This window comes from Nannospalax galili, unplaced genomic scaffold (genome assembly GCF_000622305.1).
Source record: "Nannospalax galili isolate Female #2095 unplaced genomic scaffold, S.galili_v1.0 scaffold713, whole genome shotgun sequence".
Lineage (NCBI taxonomy): Eukaryota > Metazoa > Chordata > Mammalia > Rodentia > Spalacidae > Nannospalax > Nannospalax galili.
Genome location: NW_008333780.1, coordinates 2,013,739 through 2,028,221, shown reverse-complemented (window position 1 = coordinate 2,028,221; position 14,483 = coordinate 2,013,739). Strand labels below are relative to the sequence as shown.

Below are 14,483 nucleotides of genomic sequence, written 5' to 3'. Positions count from 1 at the left end.
GGGGAGGGGGGGAGCAGGACTGTTAAAACCTGTCCTCTTTAGAGATCAAAGAGGAAGCCTGCTGTGTTGGCCAAACAGTAGAGAAAAGTCTGCTTCTCTTGACTTCAAAGACCAAGGTGCTTATCAGCTTGGTTCCCTTTTCTCAGGAGCATGAGAAGTCCTTGGGATCCTATTGGTGAGGGGGCAGGGCTATCTGAACCTTAACACCAAATATCTCACTCCTGGGCATATACCCCAGGACTCCATTCCCCACACTACGGAGGTATTTGTATCCCCATGTTCATTCACTACAGCAAGGAAATGGAACCAACCTAGTTGTCTATCAACAGGAGAATGGACAATGAAAATCTGGAACATACATACAACAGAGTGTTATTCTACTCTAAAGAAAAAAGAAATCACAAAATCACAGGAAAATAGATGGGTCTAGAATGTACAATATTAAGTGAGGTCACCCAATCTCAGAAAGAAAAAGAAAATACATGTTCTCCCTCATTATTTGCAGATCCTAACCTTCAATACATACATATATATGTAAACAAATGCATATGTGCACACTATAACATTTAGGAAGGGGAACAAGGGTAACTTAGAATTTTTATTTTATATATGAGTGCTTTGCCTTCCAAGGATGCAATGGCAATGAAGGCCAGAAGAAGGCTTGCGATCTTCTGGAACTACCGTGTCAGCCACCATGCCAGTGCTAAGAAGTGAAGCTGCTGGGTCATCTACAGGAGCAGCCCATGCTCTTAACTGCCACTAAGACACTTCTCCAGGGACAAGAAAATAATCTTAAAATGGTATACTACATACTTCATGCAAGTCCTTTGAATTCTATCTAAAGATAAAAATACGTTTTTAATGCAAAGTAAGTCCTTTAGTGGTGGGCATCTTAACGTGATTCCATGGGAGGTCTTACAGGGAAATCCGAATTAAAAATTTTTTTTTCAAAAAAAAAAATCAATTTTCTAGCTCTGCTTTGGAAACTTTGGGATTCATGTTAGTTCACGGATAAAAGGCTGCTTAAGCTTGTAGACATATATTACTATAGCACAAATGTCCTCTCCATAGCTCATGTTGAAATCTAACTGCCACTGTAACTCTTTTAGGGAGTGACCCTTTAAGAGGTGATTAGGTCATGAAGGCTCTGCCCTCATGAATGCATTAGAGCTATTCTATCAGAAATAGGTTATTTATACTAGAGCTAATTTTAGGATGTAAAAAGATGAATTTGGCCTCATTTTTTTCTGTCCCAAGTGTGTGTGCATGCTGTTTCATCATGTGACAACACAAAAACCTCATGCCAACTCTTGGACATTCCAGCCTGCAGAGCCATAAATCAAACAATCTTCTATTGGTTATAAATAATGTGATCTGATATTTTGTTGCAGGAGAAGATAGACTAAGGTCCACAGACCATCACTATTACTAAAATGATTTTCTTTTAAACTTGGAATATTTGTACACATAAACTCATGTACTTTCAGTTATAAACTGTTCAGTACAGTGAAAAAAAATTTTTTTTCAATTCTTTGAATCTTTCTGTACACTACAGCTTTTTTGTAAGTAGTAATGAACTTTAATTACATTTTTTTAAAAAAAGGGTAATAATTGGGACTGGAGAGATGGCTCAGTGGTTAAGAGCACTGACTGCTCTTGCAGAGGACCCAGGTTCGATTCCCAGCACTCACATGGCAGCTACGAACCGTCCTAAACTCCAGTTCCAGGGCAATCCGAAGCCCTCTTCTGACCTCCACGGCATTGCATGACACGGGTGCACTCACATACATGCAGGTAATATACTCATACGCATAAAATTTTTTAAGTAAAGGTAATAATTAACATTAGTAAAATTGACAAATTTATTTACCTGAATCACTTGCTGCAACAACTGTTCCACCAGGAGCAAAAGGATCATTGTGTTTCAGAGTTTCCACCTAAACAAATGACACAAATCTATGACTGAGAGACAACATTTCATAGCTGAAATGTCATTGCTATTCCTAGGAAAAACTTCACAAATTCTAAATTAGAGAGTACAAACATCAGGAACAAATGTTTCCCTCTTGATTTGCATCTTCTTTTTTGAGACAGGATCTCCCTGCCATCCCAGCTGTACTAATTTAACCTTGTAAACCTCACATTTTGTTTTCTTTTTTATTTTTATTTTATGTGTATGAGTGTATTGCATGTATGTGAGTGCACCCGTGTCGTGCAATGCTGCGGAGGTCAGAAGAGGGCTTCGGATTCCCCTGGAACTGGAGTTAAGTACAGTTTGTAGCTGCCATGTGGGTGCTGGGAATCGAACCCAGGTCCTCTGCAAGAGCAGTCAGTGCTCTTAACAGCTGAGCCATCTCTCCAGCCAATTCGTTGCCGCCATGTGGGTGCTGGGAATAGAACCCAGGCCCTCTGCAAGAGCAGTCAGCGCTGAGCCATCTCTCTAGCCTGTTTTTGTTTCTTATCTTGTGTCCTGGGAGGGCCTCAAACTCACTAGCAGCTGAGGATGACCTTGAATTCCTATTCCTCTGGCCCCTACCTCCTAAGTACTGAAATTATAGGCCCATACCACCTTATCTGGCTCATTTACTTAGCTTATAAAAGGTTATAATAGGGCAGGGGATGTAGTTCTGTGGTACTGAATTTGTATAGCACACAAAAAGACAAGGGGGAGGAGAATCATTTGTAATCCTGGTTGGGCGTGGTGGTGCACACACCTATGAGTTCAAGGCCAGCTGGTCTACATATCAAGTTCCAGGTCAGCTGGGGCTAGAGGGAGACTCTGTCTCAAAAATGCCAAAAAACAAGAACAAAAACCATAACCCTCATAGGACAGGGTATGAACGGAGGCACAGACTGGGAAAGGAAAGAGCTTAGCAGCATCCCGGAGGCAAGGAGAGGAGATAAACTGCAGCTGTCATTTTGCTGCCAACTTTCTCAAATGGAGCAATGAGGTGACGGCAAGAGCGACATTTCCTTTGAAAAACAGGAGAAAAAGAAAAAGTAAGAACAAATAGTAGGAAAATCTCAGCAGCAGAGAAGAGAGAAATGTATTTGTAAATTAGGAAGAGCTGATTTGGCCTGTTCATTTTTAAAATGAGAGCAGTGGAAAACGAGAGAGAGAGAGAGAGAGAGAGAGAGAGAGAGAGAGAGAGAGAGAGAGAGAGAGAGAGGGAGGGAGAGAGAGAGAGAGAGAAGAAGAGAGAGAGAGAGAGAGAGAGAGAGAGAGAGAGAGAGAGAGAAAGGTGGGAGGAGAATTCAGATTGTGTCCATTTTAGAAGAAATTGGCAAATGAGTCTAAAACGAGTGTAAGCTAAACTGTAGGAAAAAGGAGTATTTAGTAGCTGGTAGCAACCGCAGATACTCAGTCACAGAGATGTTAAAATGAAGATTAGAAACAATGACTCCAAGGCACAGAGGTACCTGGATCACAGTAAGTGGCTATTAAACAGAGATGTAGACATGTATGTACTCAAAAGCCTGGCATTTAGTGGATATTTATACTTTTCCAGATATATTTACAAGATAACAGAAATGATTTTATTGTTCTAAAACATCATTGTGCCTTTTAAAGTAATTTCCATTTTTTTCAATAAATCCAAGTTTTACTTAAAACTGGCTTTGGATATTCAATCACTTATATTTAGTATCACCAATGGGATAAGGCTGGACTTGATTTTTGTACATGGTAAGTCATTCTAATCAATTCCAGAGGATGATGAAAGTATGAAATATTACATTAAACCAGAAACTGAATGGGCCGGCATCTGAAAAAGGTTTTATGGCCCATTAGAAATAGTCAAAAGGAGGATTGCATTACTATATATTCAAGAAATGTACTTAGGACAACTGTTATTCATTCATTTGAACAGTTTTTAATCCGGCCACTTACCGATGTATTACTGCTGGTGGTGGATGCAGTGAAGGGGTCAATGCCTGAGGTGGCAAAAGGATCAGTAGAAGATTTCTTAAAGAAACAGTCAGATGCAAATGGGTCTGAACCTTTGAAAGGATCACCACCAAATGGATCTAAGAGAAAAAGAACAAAGGTAAGGACCTGAAGACTCAGTTTCCTGAGGGCACTACCACTGCCTGACAAAAAGGCATTCTGAGGCAGAGCTACCAGAAGGTTCTGCTAGGTCTATACGCCTTTTTGGAGTCAGAAAAGAAAATCATTTCTTTTTCCTTCTTTTTCTATTTTTCTGATGCTGGCCAGAGGTAAGAATATTTTTCCTGGTACTTTGGGCCTCCTTACTTTTTCTAAAGCTCCCTTCCCACCACGTGGCTGCTTGTTCGCCAGGTGGCTGACCTCCATTCTTTTAGAAATGGCTTTTTTTCTTCTCTCCTTTATCTCTCTCCCTAGGCAGCTGCTGAGATTTACAGTTTGCTTACCCTGGGGTTTTCTTTTAAACACTAATAAAATTATCCTCTTTGAACAAACTCTGGCTTTGCTTGACTTAAAACAACAACAACAAAAAGACATTGTGATTTTAATGAAACACACAGAGCCTTTCACTTACTAAATTTATTTTTAGTCAGCTTTTTTTTTTTTTTTTGTCTTTTTGAGACAGGGTCTCCCTGTAACCCCAGCTGGTCTGGCACTCAGGTTGGCCTCACAGAGATCCATCTTCCTCTGCCTCCCATGTGCTGGGACTAAAGACAGACACCACCACGCCAGGCTTTAGTAAACATAAAGTTTAAAGGATCTAGTTTTAAGTCCACTTATTATTTTTGTTTCTTTTTTTGAGACAGGGTTTCCCTGTACTCCCAGCTGGCCTAGGATGGCCTCAAACTCACAGAGATCCACCTGCCTCTGTCTCCTGGGTGCTGGGATTAAAGGCATGTGCCACCAAGCCCAGCTCTATTCTTATTACAAAAGAAATAACAACAACAAAAAAATTTTTGTGTTTTTGGTCTTTTTGAGACAGGGTCTCCCTGTAGCCCCAGGTGGCCTGGAACTCACAGAGATCCACCTGTCTCTGCCTCCCAAGTGCTGGGATTAAAGGCGTGTGCCATCACGCCCAGCCCAGAAATAACAAAAAATTTTTGTGCTCCTCTCTCTGTATTCATGGCTAATATCCAATACTATGGAACACATTTGGGAAGCCAAATTAAATGGTAAACAAGATTTCCTTTGTTATAGTGAAAATTTTCAGAGAAAAGATATCTTTTTAAAAAACATTTGGGGCTGGAGAGATAGCTTAGCAGTTAAGGGCACTAGTTGCTCTTGCAGAGGACCAGGGTTCGATTCCCAGCACCCATATAGCAATTAACAACTGTCTGTAACTCCAGTTCGAGGGGATCTGGCACCCTCTTCTTACCTCTGAGGGTATTGGACAAACATGAGTGCACTTACACACATGCAGGCAATATACTCATACACATAAAATAAAAAATAAAAAATAAACATTTAATAATACTTAAAGATATCCCTTTCTCCTATTCATATGAATAGTCTAAAATCTGAGGACAGTAAAATTATTTTCCAACCTAGTAGCAGGGTGAAGATTCATCAGATTGAGTTAACTTTTGGTTAATATGGAGAAATTAGAGTCAATGTTATTTTTAAGCACTATTTTGATTATTACTTTTTCTTTTAATTTTTCTTACTAATTTTTCATTTTTTGAGACAGGGTCTCCCTGTAGCCCTAGTTGACCTGAAACTTGAAGTGTAGACCAGGCTGGCCTTGATCTTACAGAGATCCACCTGCCTCCGCCTCCTGAGTATAGGAATTAAAGGTCTGTGCCTGGCCCTTGATTATTTCTTTTTTAAAAAGTGAAGCCGGGGTTGGGGTTAGTAGTGGGGCACTTGCCTAGAAAGCACAAAGCCTTAGGTTCAGTCCCCAGCAACTCTCTCTCTCTCTCTCTCTCTCTCTCTCTCTCTCTCTCTCAAGCTAGTAGTTTCTTTTCTTTTGAAACAGTCTCTCACTATGTAGACCAGGCAGGCCTCAATCTCAGAGAGATTTCTGGGATTAATGGCATGCATCACCAGGCCTGGTGCTTGTTGTTTCTTATGCATATTCACAAAACTCTAACACTCTGAAAACGCTAGAAACATAGCACTTACTATGGCTTTAGAGAAATGTTAGAACTAAACAAGAAAGCAATTCATTTCCTAGAATTACCAGTGTGTGAGTTCTCATTTTTAAATACAACATATGCTTATAATTAGGCAGAGTGGAATTAACGTTAAGAAGGGAACTCAATAATATACTAACCATGTTTTCCAAATGGATCATCCTTGAAAGGATCACCTGTAACAAAATAAACAACAAATGAAAATATTATTTATTGTTGCAATACCATTAAAGGGTATTTTTAAAAGAAAACTTTCTTAAATTAGTTTTAATAATTCTACCTCAATAAAATTATAAATGACATGCAAATAAAATTATGAATATCATTCACCTTAGGAAAGGTTTAAAATTATAAAAAAAAAATGCTGAACTTAACATACCACATAAAAAGAGGAAAACTGGAAATAAACCACATTGGTGTGGTGGCAGTAATCCTAACACGAAGGAGAGGTAGAGACAGGCAGATCTCTGTGAGATTAAGGTCAGCCTGGTCTATACAGTTCCAGCCAGCTGAGACTACAGGAGACCTTGTCTCAAAAAACAAACAAAACCCCCAATAACAATAAAACAAAAGAAATAAACCAAATATACTTATTCTTAATTGCAAGAGGTTACAGATCGTAGGGAAGATAGACACAATGGGAAAATGTGTTTAAAATTTTATTTATTATTTTTATTTTATATGTATTAGTGTACTGCCTGCATGTTTGTAAGTGCACCTGTATCATGCAATGCCCATGGAGGTCAGAAGAGGGCATTGAATTCCCCTGGAACTAGAGTTTTGGACAGTTGTTAGCTGCCATGTGGGTGCTAGACTGAACCTGGGTCCTCTGCAAGAGCAGCTAGTGCTCCTAACTGCTGAGGCATCTCTCCACCCCCAATAGCAAAAATTTTACTAACAAAATCTCTACTCCTCATAAGGACATGGGTGGACATTACCATCACTACTTCAGAAATGAAGATAAAAAGCTTGCCTGAGTCAAAAAAAAATCACTCATAAAATTGAATAATCCAGAGGCAATCTCATAATTATGGCCATTTGAATTTTGTTCAGAGTATCAAGAACACACAAGGAAGCCAGATGTGGTGGTGCACACCTTTAATCCCGGCACTTGAGAAGTAGAGGCAGGCAGATCTCTGTGAGTTCCAGACCAGCCTGGTCTACATAGTGATTTCCAGGCTAGCTGGGGCTACAAGAAGACCCTGTCTCCAAAAGACAAAAAAAAAAGTTATACACCCAAGTAGGAAAAAAAGGATAGTCTTTTCAACGATATTCCAGGCCTGGAGCTGTAACTCAGTTGGTAAAGTGCTTTCCTGACATACACAAAGAACTGGGCTCTGTCCTGGAACTCCACGTACCTATAATCCCAGCACTGGGAGGTAGAGACAAATTAGTCATGAGTTCAAGGTTATCCTTAGCTATACAGTGAGTTTTTGAGGCCAGCCTGGACTACATAAGACCCTGTAACCCTGTTTCCAAAGAAAAAGAGATTTGGACAACAGGATCCCTACCGCATACCAGATACACAATTTTGTTTTTATTTATGTGTGTATGTCACACATGTAGAGATACCTAAGAAGACTGAGGGGAGTCAGAACCCCTGAAGCTGGAATTAAAGGAGATTGGAAGTGCCTGACGTGGGGCTGGGAAACAAACTCAGGTCCTCTAGAAGAGCAGCAAGCATTCTTAACCACTGAGGCAGCTCTAAATTTTTTTTTTTTTTTTTTTTTTTTTTGACAGTCTTCCTAGTTCCAAGCCAGCCTGGAACACACTACGCCTTCTCAGTGCTGGGATCAAAGGCGTGAGCCACCACACCTGACCAAAATTCTAGTTTTAAAAGTTAAAACCATAAAGCCAGGTATGGTGGTGCACACCTTTAATCCCAGCACTTGGGAGGCAGAGGCAGGCAGATCTCTGTGAGTTCAAGGCCATCCTGGTCTACATAGTGAGTTCCAGGCCAGCTGGGGCTTCAGGGAGACCCTGTCTCAAAAAGACAAAAAAGAAAAAAAAGAAAAGAAAAAGGAGCCAGGCATGATGATGCCTTTTTAGTTAAATTATAAAGCTTTTTGGAGCTGGAGAGATGGCTCAGTGGTTAAGAGTGCTGGCTGCTCTTGTAGAGGACCTAGGTTTGGTTCCCAGCACCTACATGGCACCTAACCACCATCTGTAACTCGCGTTCCAAGGGATCTAAAGACCACTTTGGCCTCCATGGGCACTGTACACATGTGGTACATTTATATACATGCAGGCAAAACATTCATATACATAAAATTAAAGCAACAACAACAGCAAAAAAAAATCCTATAAAGCTCTTAAAGAGAAGTATAGGCACTCATGCCTGTAATCCCATGACTCAGGAGGCTGAGGCAAGAGGATTACCTGAGTGTGAGGCCAGTATGGGCTCCAGAGTGAGCATTTGTCTCAAAAAATTTAAAAAGCACACACATAAATGCAATAAAGTATTTCCAAATCATATATTTGGAATATGCAAAGAGTTCCTACAAGTCCAACAATAAAAAACAAACCACAAACAAACAACAAACCAGGGGGCCAGTTAAGAGGCTTACAACTGCCTGTAGCTCTAGCTCCAAGAAAATATGCTCTCTAGCACCCTCAGGCACTTGCACTCACTTAAATTAACACAGATACACACACACACACACACACACAAAAAAAAATAATAATAAAATAAAATAAAATAAAATAAATAGCCCATTTGTAAAGGAAGAAAAATGATGTGCTACACAAAGTTTATGTATATGTTTTATATTTCCATTCCTCTTGGGTATATATTATCAGGTCATATACTAGAGAAACTATCAAACTATCAGACCCTTTTCCAAAGAGACCAAATCCTTTCACATTCACCAACAGTTTGTTGCAACTTCCCCATATCCTCACTAACACTTGTTATTATCTGTCCTTTGATTATAGTCATCCTAGTAGGCATGAAATGGTATCTCATTATGGGCTTCGTGGCCATTTGCATATACACTTTGAAAAATAGTTAAATAATTTTGTCCATTTAAAAAATCAGATAAGGGCCGGGCGTGGTGGCGCATGCCTTTAATGAGGCAGAGGCAGGCGGATCTCTGAGTTCAAGGCAGCCTGGTCTTCATAGTGAGTTCCAGTTACAGCTGGGGCTACAGGGAGACCCTGTCTCAAAAAGACCCCCACAAAAAAAAAATCAGGTAAGGAGTTGAGATGGGGATGAAGTGTTTGCCTATTGGTATGAAATTTCTTTACAGGTTGATAAAAACTTCCAGAACTGAATGTTCTGAACCATGATATTTATTTACTAATGCAGTCAGGGGACCAAATCCAAGACATCAAGTCTTCTAGGCAAGCACTCTACCTCAGAGCTACAATCTCAGCCCCTATACCCTGAAAATGTAAAACTTGTCCCTGTCTCAGAAAGACCAAAGAACGAAAAAGAAAAAACTTGGGGCTGGAGAGACAGTTCAGCAGTTAAGAGCACTGGCTGCTCTTGCAGAAGACCTGGGTTTGATTCCTAGCACCCACATGGCAGCTAACAACTGTCTGTAACTCCAGTTCCAGGGGATCTGACACCCTCTTCTGACCTCTGCAGGCACTATATAACATGGATGCACTTGCATACATGCAGACAATACACTCATATACATAAATTTTTTTTTTTTGTCTTTTTGAGACAGGGTCTCCCGGTAGCTCCAGCTGTCCTGGAACTCACTATGTAGACCACGCCTGCGTCTGCCTAGGATTAAAGGCATGTGCCACCATGCCCAGCATAAAATATTTTTTTTTAAATGAAAAAGTTTTAAGTTATTTTGTCCATATGCCTTAGTTTTGACTCTTCTCTTGCTTTTGTTTCTCTGACAGAAGGTCTCATTATGTAGCCCCTGGCTGATCTAGAACTTGCTATGTAGACCAGACTGGCCTTAAATCTGCAGCAAACCTCCTGCCTCTGTTTACCAGGTGCTGAAATTACAAGTATGTACCTCTAATACCAAACTCAGTTTCACAAGATAGTTTTGGAAATAAAATATAATTCAAAGACCTTTCACACAGTAATACTTAACATACTTTACACTGCCACCGGACATTTTAATTCATCAGATGTCATGATTAGACAGAAACTCCCATGGCTTAATGTGGAGGTTAAATACTAGCAAATACAAGAATATAAACCCTTTTCTCACCTTTAGTTTTGCTGTAACAAGTATGTATTCAAAACTGAACCCTTAATGCTTACATACATTAAGAAACCTTATTTTGGGTAAACTTTCAAAACAAAGATACTTACTGCCAACAAAAGGATCAGACTGGAAAAAATCCAAGTTTGTATCTGCAACTGGATCTGTCAGTGAACTTGATTCTACATTAAATGGATCTTCCTAAAAATAATTTTTAATTAAAAGATAATTTTTAGTAACCAAACCTTTAAAAGATAATACTTAAAATGGCCTACATTCAGATCATATACTTACTTTGAAAAATCAATAAATATTTTTGCAGCCCCACCCCCACTTTAAGATACTAGTGACAGGCCGGGCTTGGTGGCACACGCCCTTATGCCCAGCACTCAGGAGGCAGAGGCAGAGGCAGGCGGATCTCTGTGAGTTCAAGGCCAACCTGGTCTACATAGTGAGTTCCAGGACAGCTGGGGCTACAGGGAGACCCTGTCTCAAAAAGACCAAAAAAAAAAAAAAAAAAAGATATTAGAGATAAGAACATTTAAATATAAAATTGTTTTCACCTGTCTTGAAAGGTTGTCACTGTCGAATCTGGGACGAGCGTGTTCATCACCAGCTGCAGGCACAGCTTCGCTTTCATCAGTCACATCAGAGTGTGGTATTTCAGGACTACTTCTCACCTACCAAAAATATGTGCACGTGTATGAAGTTAAAATAGTTTTGTCTCGGGTTTAAGAGAGGTGGCTCAGAGGTTAATAGTGCCAGTTGCTCTTAGAGGGGACCTAGGTTCAGTTCCCAGCACCCAAATGATGGCTAACAACTGTTCTTAATTCCAGTTCCAGGGGATCTGACACTTTCTTCTGGCCTCGGCGGGCACTGCATGCACGTGGTGCTCTAACATACTTGTAGGCAATTCACAACTTTTACGTAGGCAGAAAAAATTTTTTTAATTAAAAACAAAACAATTTTGTCTTGCCAGGCAGTGGTGCGTGCCTTTAATCTCAACACTCTGTGGGCAAAGGTAGACATATCTCTATGCGTTTGAGAGCAGTGTGGTCTATGTAGTGGGCTCCAGGCCAGCCAGGGCTACAGAGTGAGACCCTGTATCAAAAAAAGAAAAAGAAAATCTTTTATCTCAAGTCAAAATGGCTCAGTGGATGGGGCTGGAGAGATGGCTCAGCAGTTCAGAGTATTGTCTGCTTGTGCAGAGAACCCTGGTTCAGTTCCCAGCACTTATATGGCAGCTAGCAACTGGCTGTAATTCCAATTCCAGGCATCTGATGCCCTCTCTTCTGGCCTCTGTGGGCAATGTACACATGTGGTGTACTTATATACATGTAGGCAAAACACTCAAACACATAAAATAAAAATAAGCGGGCCTTGTGGCACACACCTTTAATTCCAACACTTAGGAGGATCTCTGTGAGGCAGGTGAATCTCTGTGAGTTCAAGGCCAGCCTTATCTACATAGTGAGTTCTAGACCTGCTGGGGCTACAGAGACCCAGTCTCAAAAAGACCAAAATAAATAAATAAATAAATAAGGGAGACCCTGTCTCAAAAGACAAAAACAAACAAACAAACAAATAAATAAATAAATAAACAAACAAACAAACATTTAAAAAAATGGTTCAGTGGGTAAAGGTGCTTGCTGCCAAGCCTGATGACCTAAGTTCAATCCCTAGAACCCACATGGAAGAAGGAAAGAACCAACTCTCTGCAAGTTGTCCTCTGCCCTCCACATGCCCACTGTGGCATGCCCCCCAACAAAGAAATGCAATAAAACATATATCTATATAGTCCCCACACTCTTGTACATAATTGATGCACTCTGAATAATTGGTAAAATTAATGTCCTTAATGTTACATAATAAAGAATTACTTAAAGCTTTGGGTAAGAATACTTCCAAAACATTTTAAAATTGTATATATGTTTTAAAATTTATTTTCGGAGATCAAACTCAAAGCCTCTTATGTGGTATGCAAACTCCTGGCCACTTTGCTATATCCCTAGCTCTTAAAACCTTTTTAAAAAGCTATTACCTAAGAAAGGTAATGGTGGTGGGTCTGTTATCATCACAACTCTGAAGGCTGAGGCAGGAGGATTACTTGAGTCCAGTGTGGACAACATAGCAAGACCCTGGCTCCAAAAGTTACTATCTGCAGAAGTACTGGGTTTTTTTGGTCTTTTTGAGACGGGGTCTCCCTGTAGTCTCAGTAGGCCTGGAACTACTATATAGACCTGACTGGCCTTGAACTCACAGAGATCCAAATGCCTGTGCCTCCCAGTGCTGGGATTAAAAGTGTGTACCATCATGTCCAGCTCAATACTTCTGTTTTACTGTTGTTTTGAGACAAGGTCTCATTATGTTATCCAGTGTGGCTTAGAACCCACAATCTTCCTCTTCAGCCTCCTGAGTGTTGGGGTTAAACATGTATGCCTGGGCCAGCAAGATGACCCCATGGGTAAAGACCCTTGCCATTAAGCCTGATGACCTAAGTTTACTCCCTGAGACCTACATGTTAAAAGGAGAGAACCGAGACCTGCCTATCGTCCTTTGATTTCCATCCATGCACCGGGTACACAGAGAGAATAAATAAATACATGCAATTTTAAAGTGTATGCAACCATGCCTAGCTGAGACATTGCTTTTAACCTATGCTCTGTAAAATGGTGTAGTGGCGGGGCTGGAGAGACGATGGCTCAGTAGTTAAGAGCGCTTGCACCTACATGGCAGCTAACAACTGTCCTTACCTCCAGTTCCAGGGGAGCCTATACTCTCTTCTGACCTCCGAGGGTACTGCATGACATGGGTGACCCTACCTACATACATGCTGGTAATACACTCATACACAAAAAATAAAAATAATAAATAAGAAAAAAAAAAGGTGTGATGGCATATCCTGGTAATCCCAGTACAAGAGAGGTGGAGGCTGGTGGATCAAGAGCTCAAAGGCAGGGCTGAGAAGAGAGCTCAATGGGTAAAGTGTTGCTCTGCAAAAATGAGGAACTGAGTTTGGGCTCCTGGCACAAACTAGGAATGGTGGTATGCACCTATAACCCAATGCTGGGATGGCAAAGACAAGTGGGTAACCAGGGCTTGCTGGACAGCCAGTCTTGCTGAAACAGCAAGCTCTAGATTTAGTGAAGAGACCCTGTCTCTAAAAGTAAGGTGGAGAGTGATAGTGGAGGACACCTCAGTTGAACTTTGGCCTCCACACATACATGCATGGGTGGGTGCAACCACAAGTGAGTATATCTCCACACACAGAGATACACATACAAATAAAAACACACATACACAAATTAAAAATAAATCTGAAAATACAAGTGTCCTCAAATGATACATGGTAATACCTTTGTATTATATACAGTGCTAACAAAACTTCCATCTGGGATGAAGAGATGGCCCACTTAGTAAAGTAGTTGATGTTCAAGCATGAGGATCCGAGTCTGGATACCCAGAATCTACACAAAAAGTCAGGACCTGGTAGGTGAATACTTGGGGCTTTCCAGCCAGCTAATCTAATCAAGTCTCAAGGAGAGTCCCTGTATCAAAAAAAAAAAAGGTGGACTGCATCTGAGGAAATGGTACCTGAGGTTATCTTCTGGCCTCAACATAGGTGCATGTGCATATTTGTACACACACACACACACACACACACACACACACACACACACGCACACTTTGATCTTCATCAATCTTTTTTTTATGCGAAGCTGATTATGAAGATTATGGGATTAAGACTCACTGGTGACTCCTGGTGAATGGGTTCGGACTCTAAGTTGTTCTGGCTTTCAGCATGTTCATTAAGGTTAGCTGTTTCACTGCTGCTGGTGCTGAGGCTACAATAATCTGCAGCACCATTTACAAGAGTGCTGTGTGGGCTGCTGCACCGATTTGATTGGTTACTATGATTCTCCAGATCTTTCATTTCCATCAGTCTCGTCTGCACCTGCCAATACAAAGTAGAAATACAAAACAATTTATTACTAGAGACACATGTAACATAAAAATAGGTATGCCCTAGGGGATAAGGAAAGAAGAAGCTCAACAGAGGTAGGATCATAGGAGCAAGGGTATTAGTAAGGAAGAAAGGGGGGAAGTGCGGGCACCTTAAGTGGGAAAACCATGATAGAGGGAGGAGACGATACAAGAGAGAAACAATGCCTAGCTAGTCACGAAAACCAGAGGGAACCATATTATTCCTACAATCTACTGACAAATTATACATAA

General features: G+C 40.6%; 1 protein-coding gene across 2 annotated transcripts in view; it reads right to left on the bottom strand.

Moving 5' to 3' along the window:
• Positions 1-14,483, bottom strand: part of Eps15 (epidermal growth factor receptor pathway substrate 15) — a gene marked incomplete in the record, with an annotated part of 149,770 nt that overhangs the window by 21,638 nt on the left and 113,649 nt on the right. For both annotated transcript variants that reach the window (XM_008828458.3, XM_017796995.2), the window contains 6 exon segments: positions 1,871-1,937; positions 3,890-4,026; positions 6,216-6,251; positions 10,358-10,448; positions 10,811-10,927; positions 13,999-14,202. In XM_008828458.3, coding sequence (XP_008826680.1) covers positions 1,871-1,937; positions 3,890-4,026; positions 6,216-6,251; positions 10,358-10,448; positions 10,811-10,927; positions 13,999-14,202 — 652 coding nt within the window.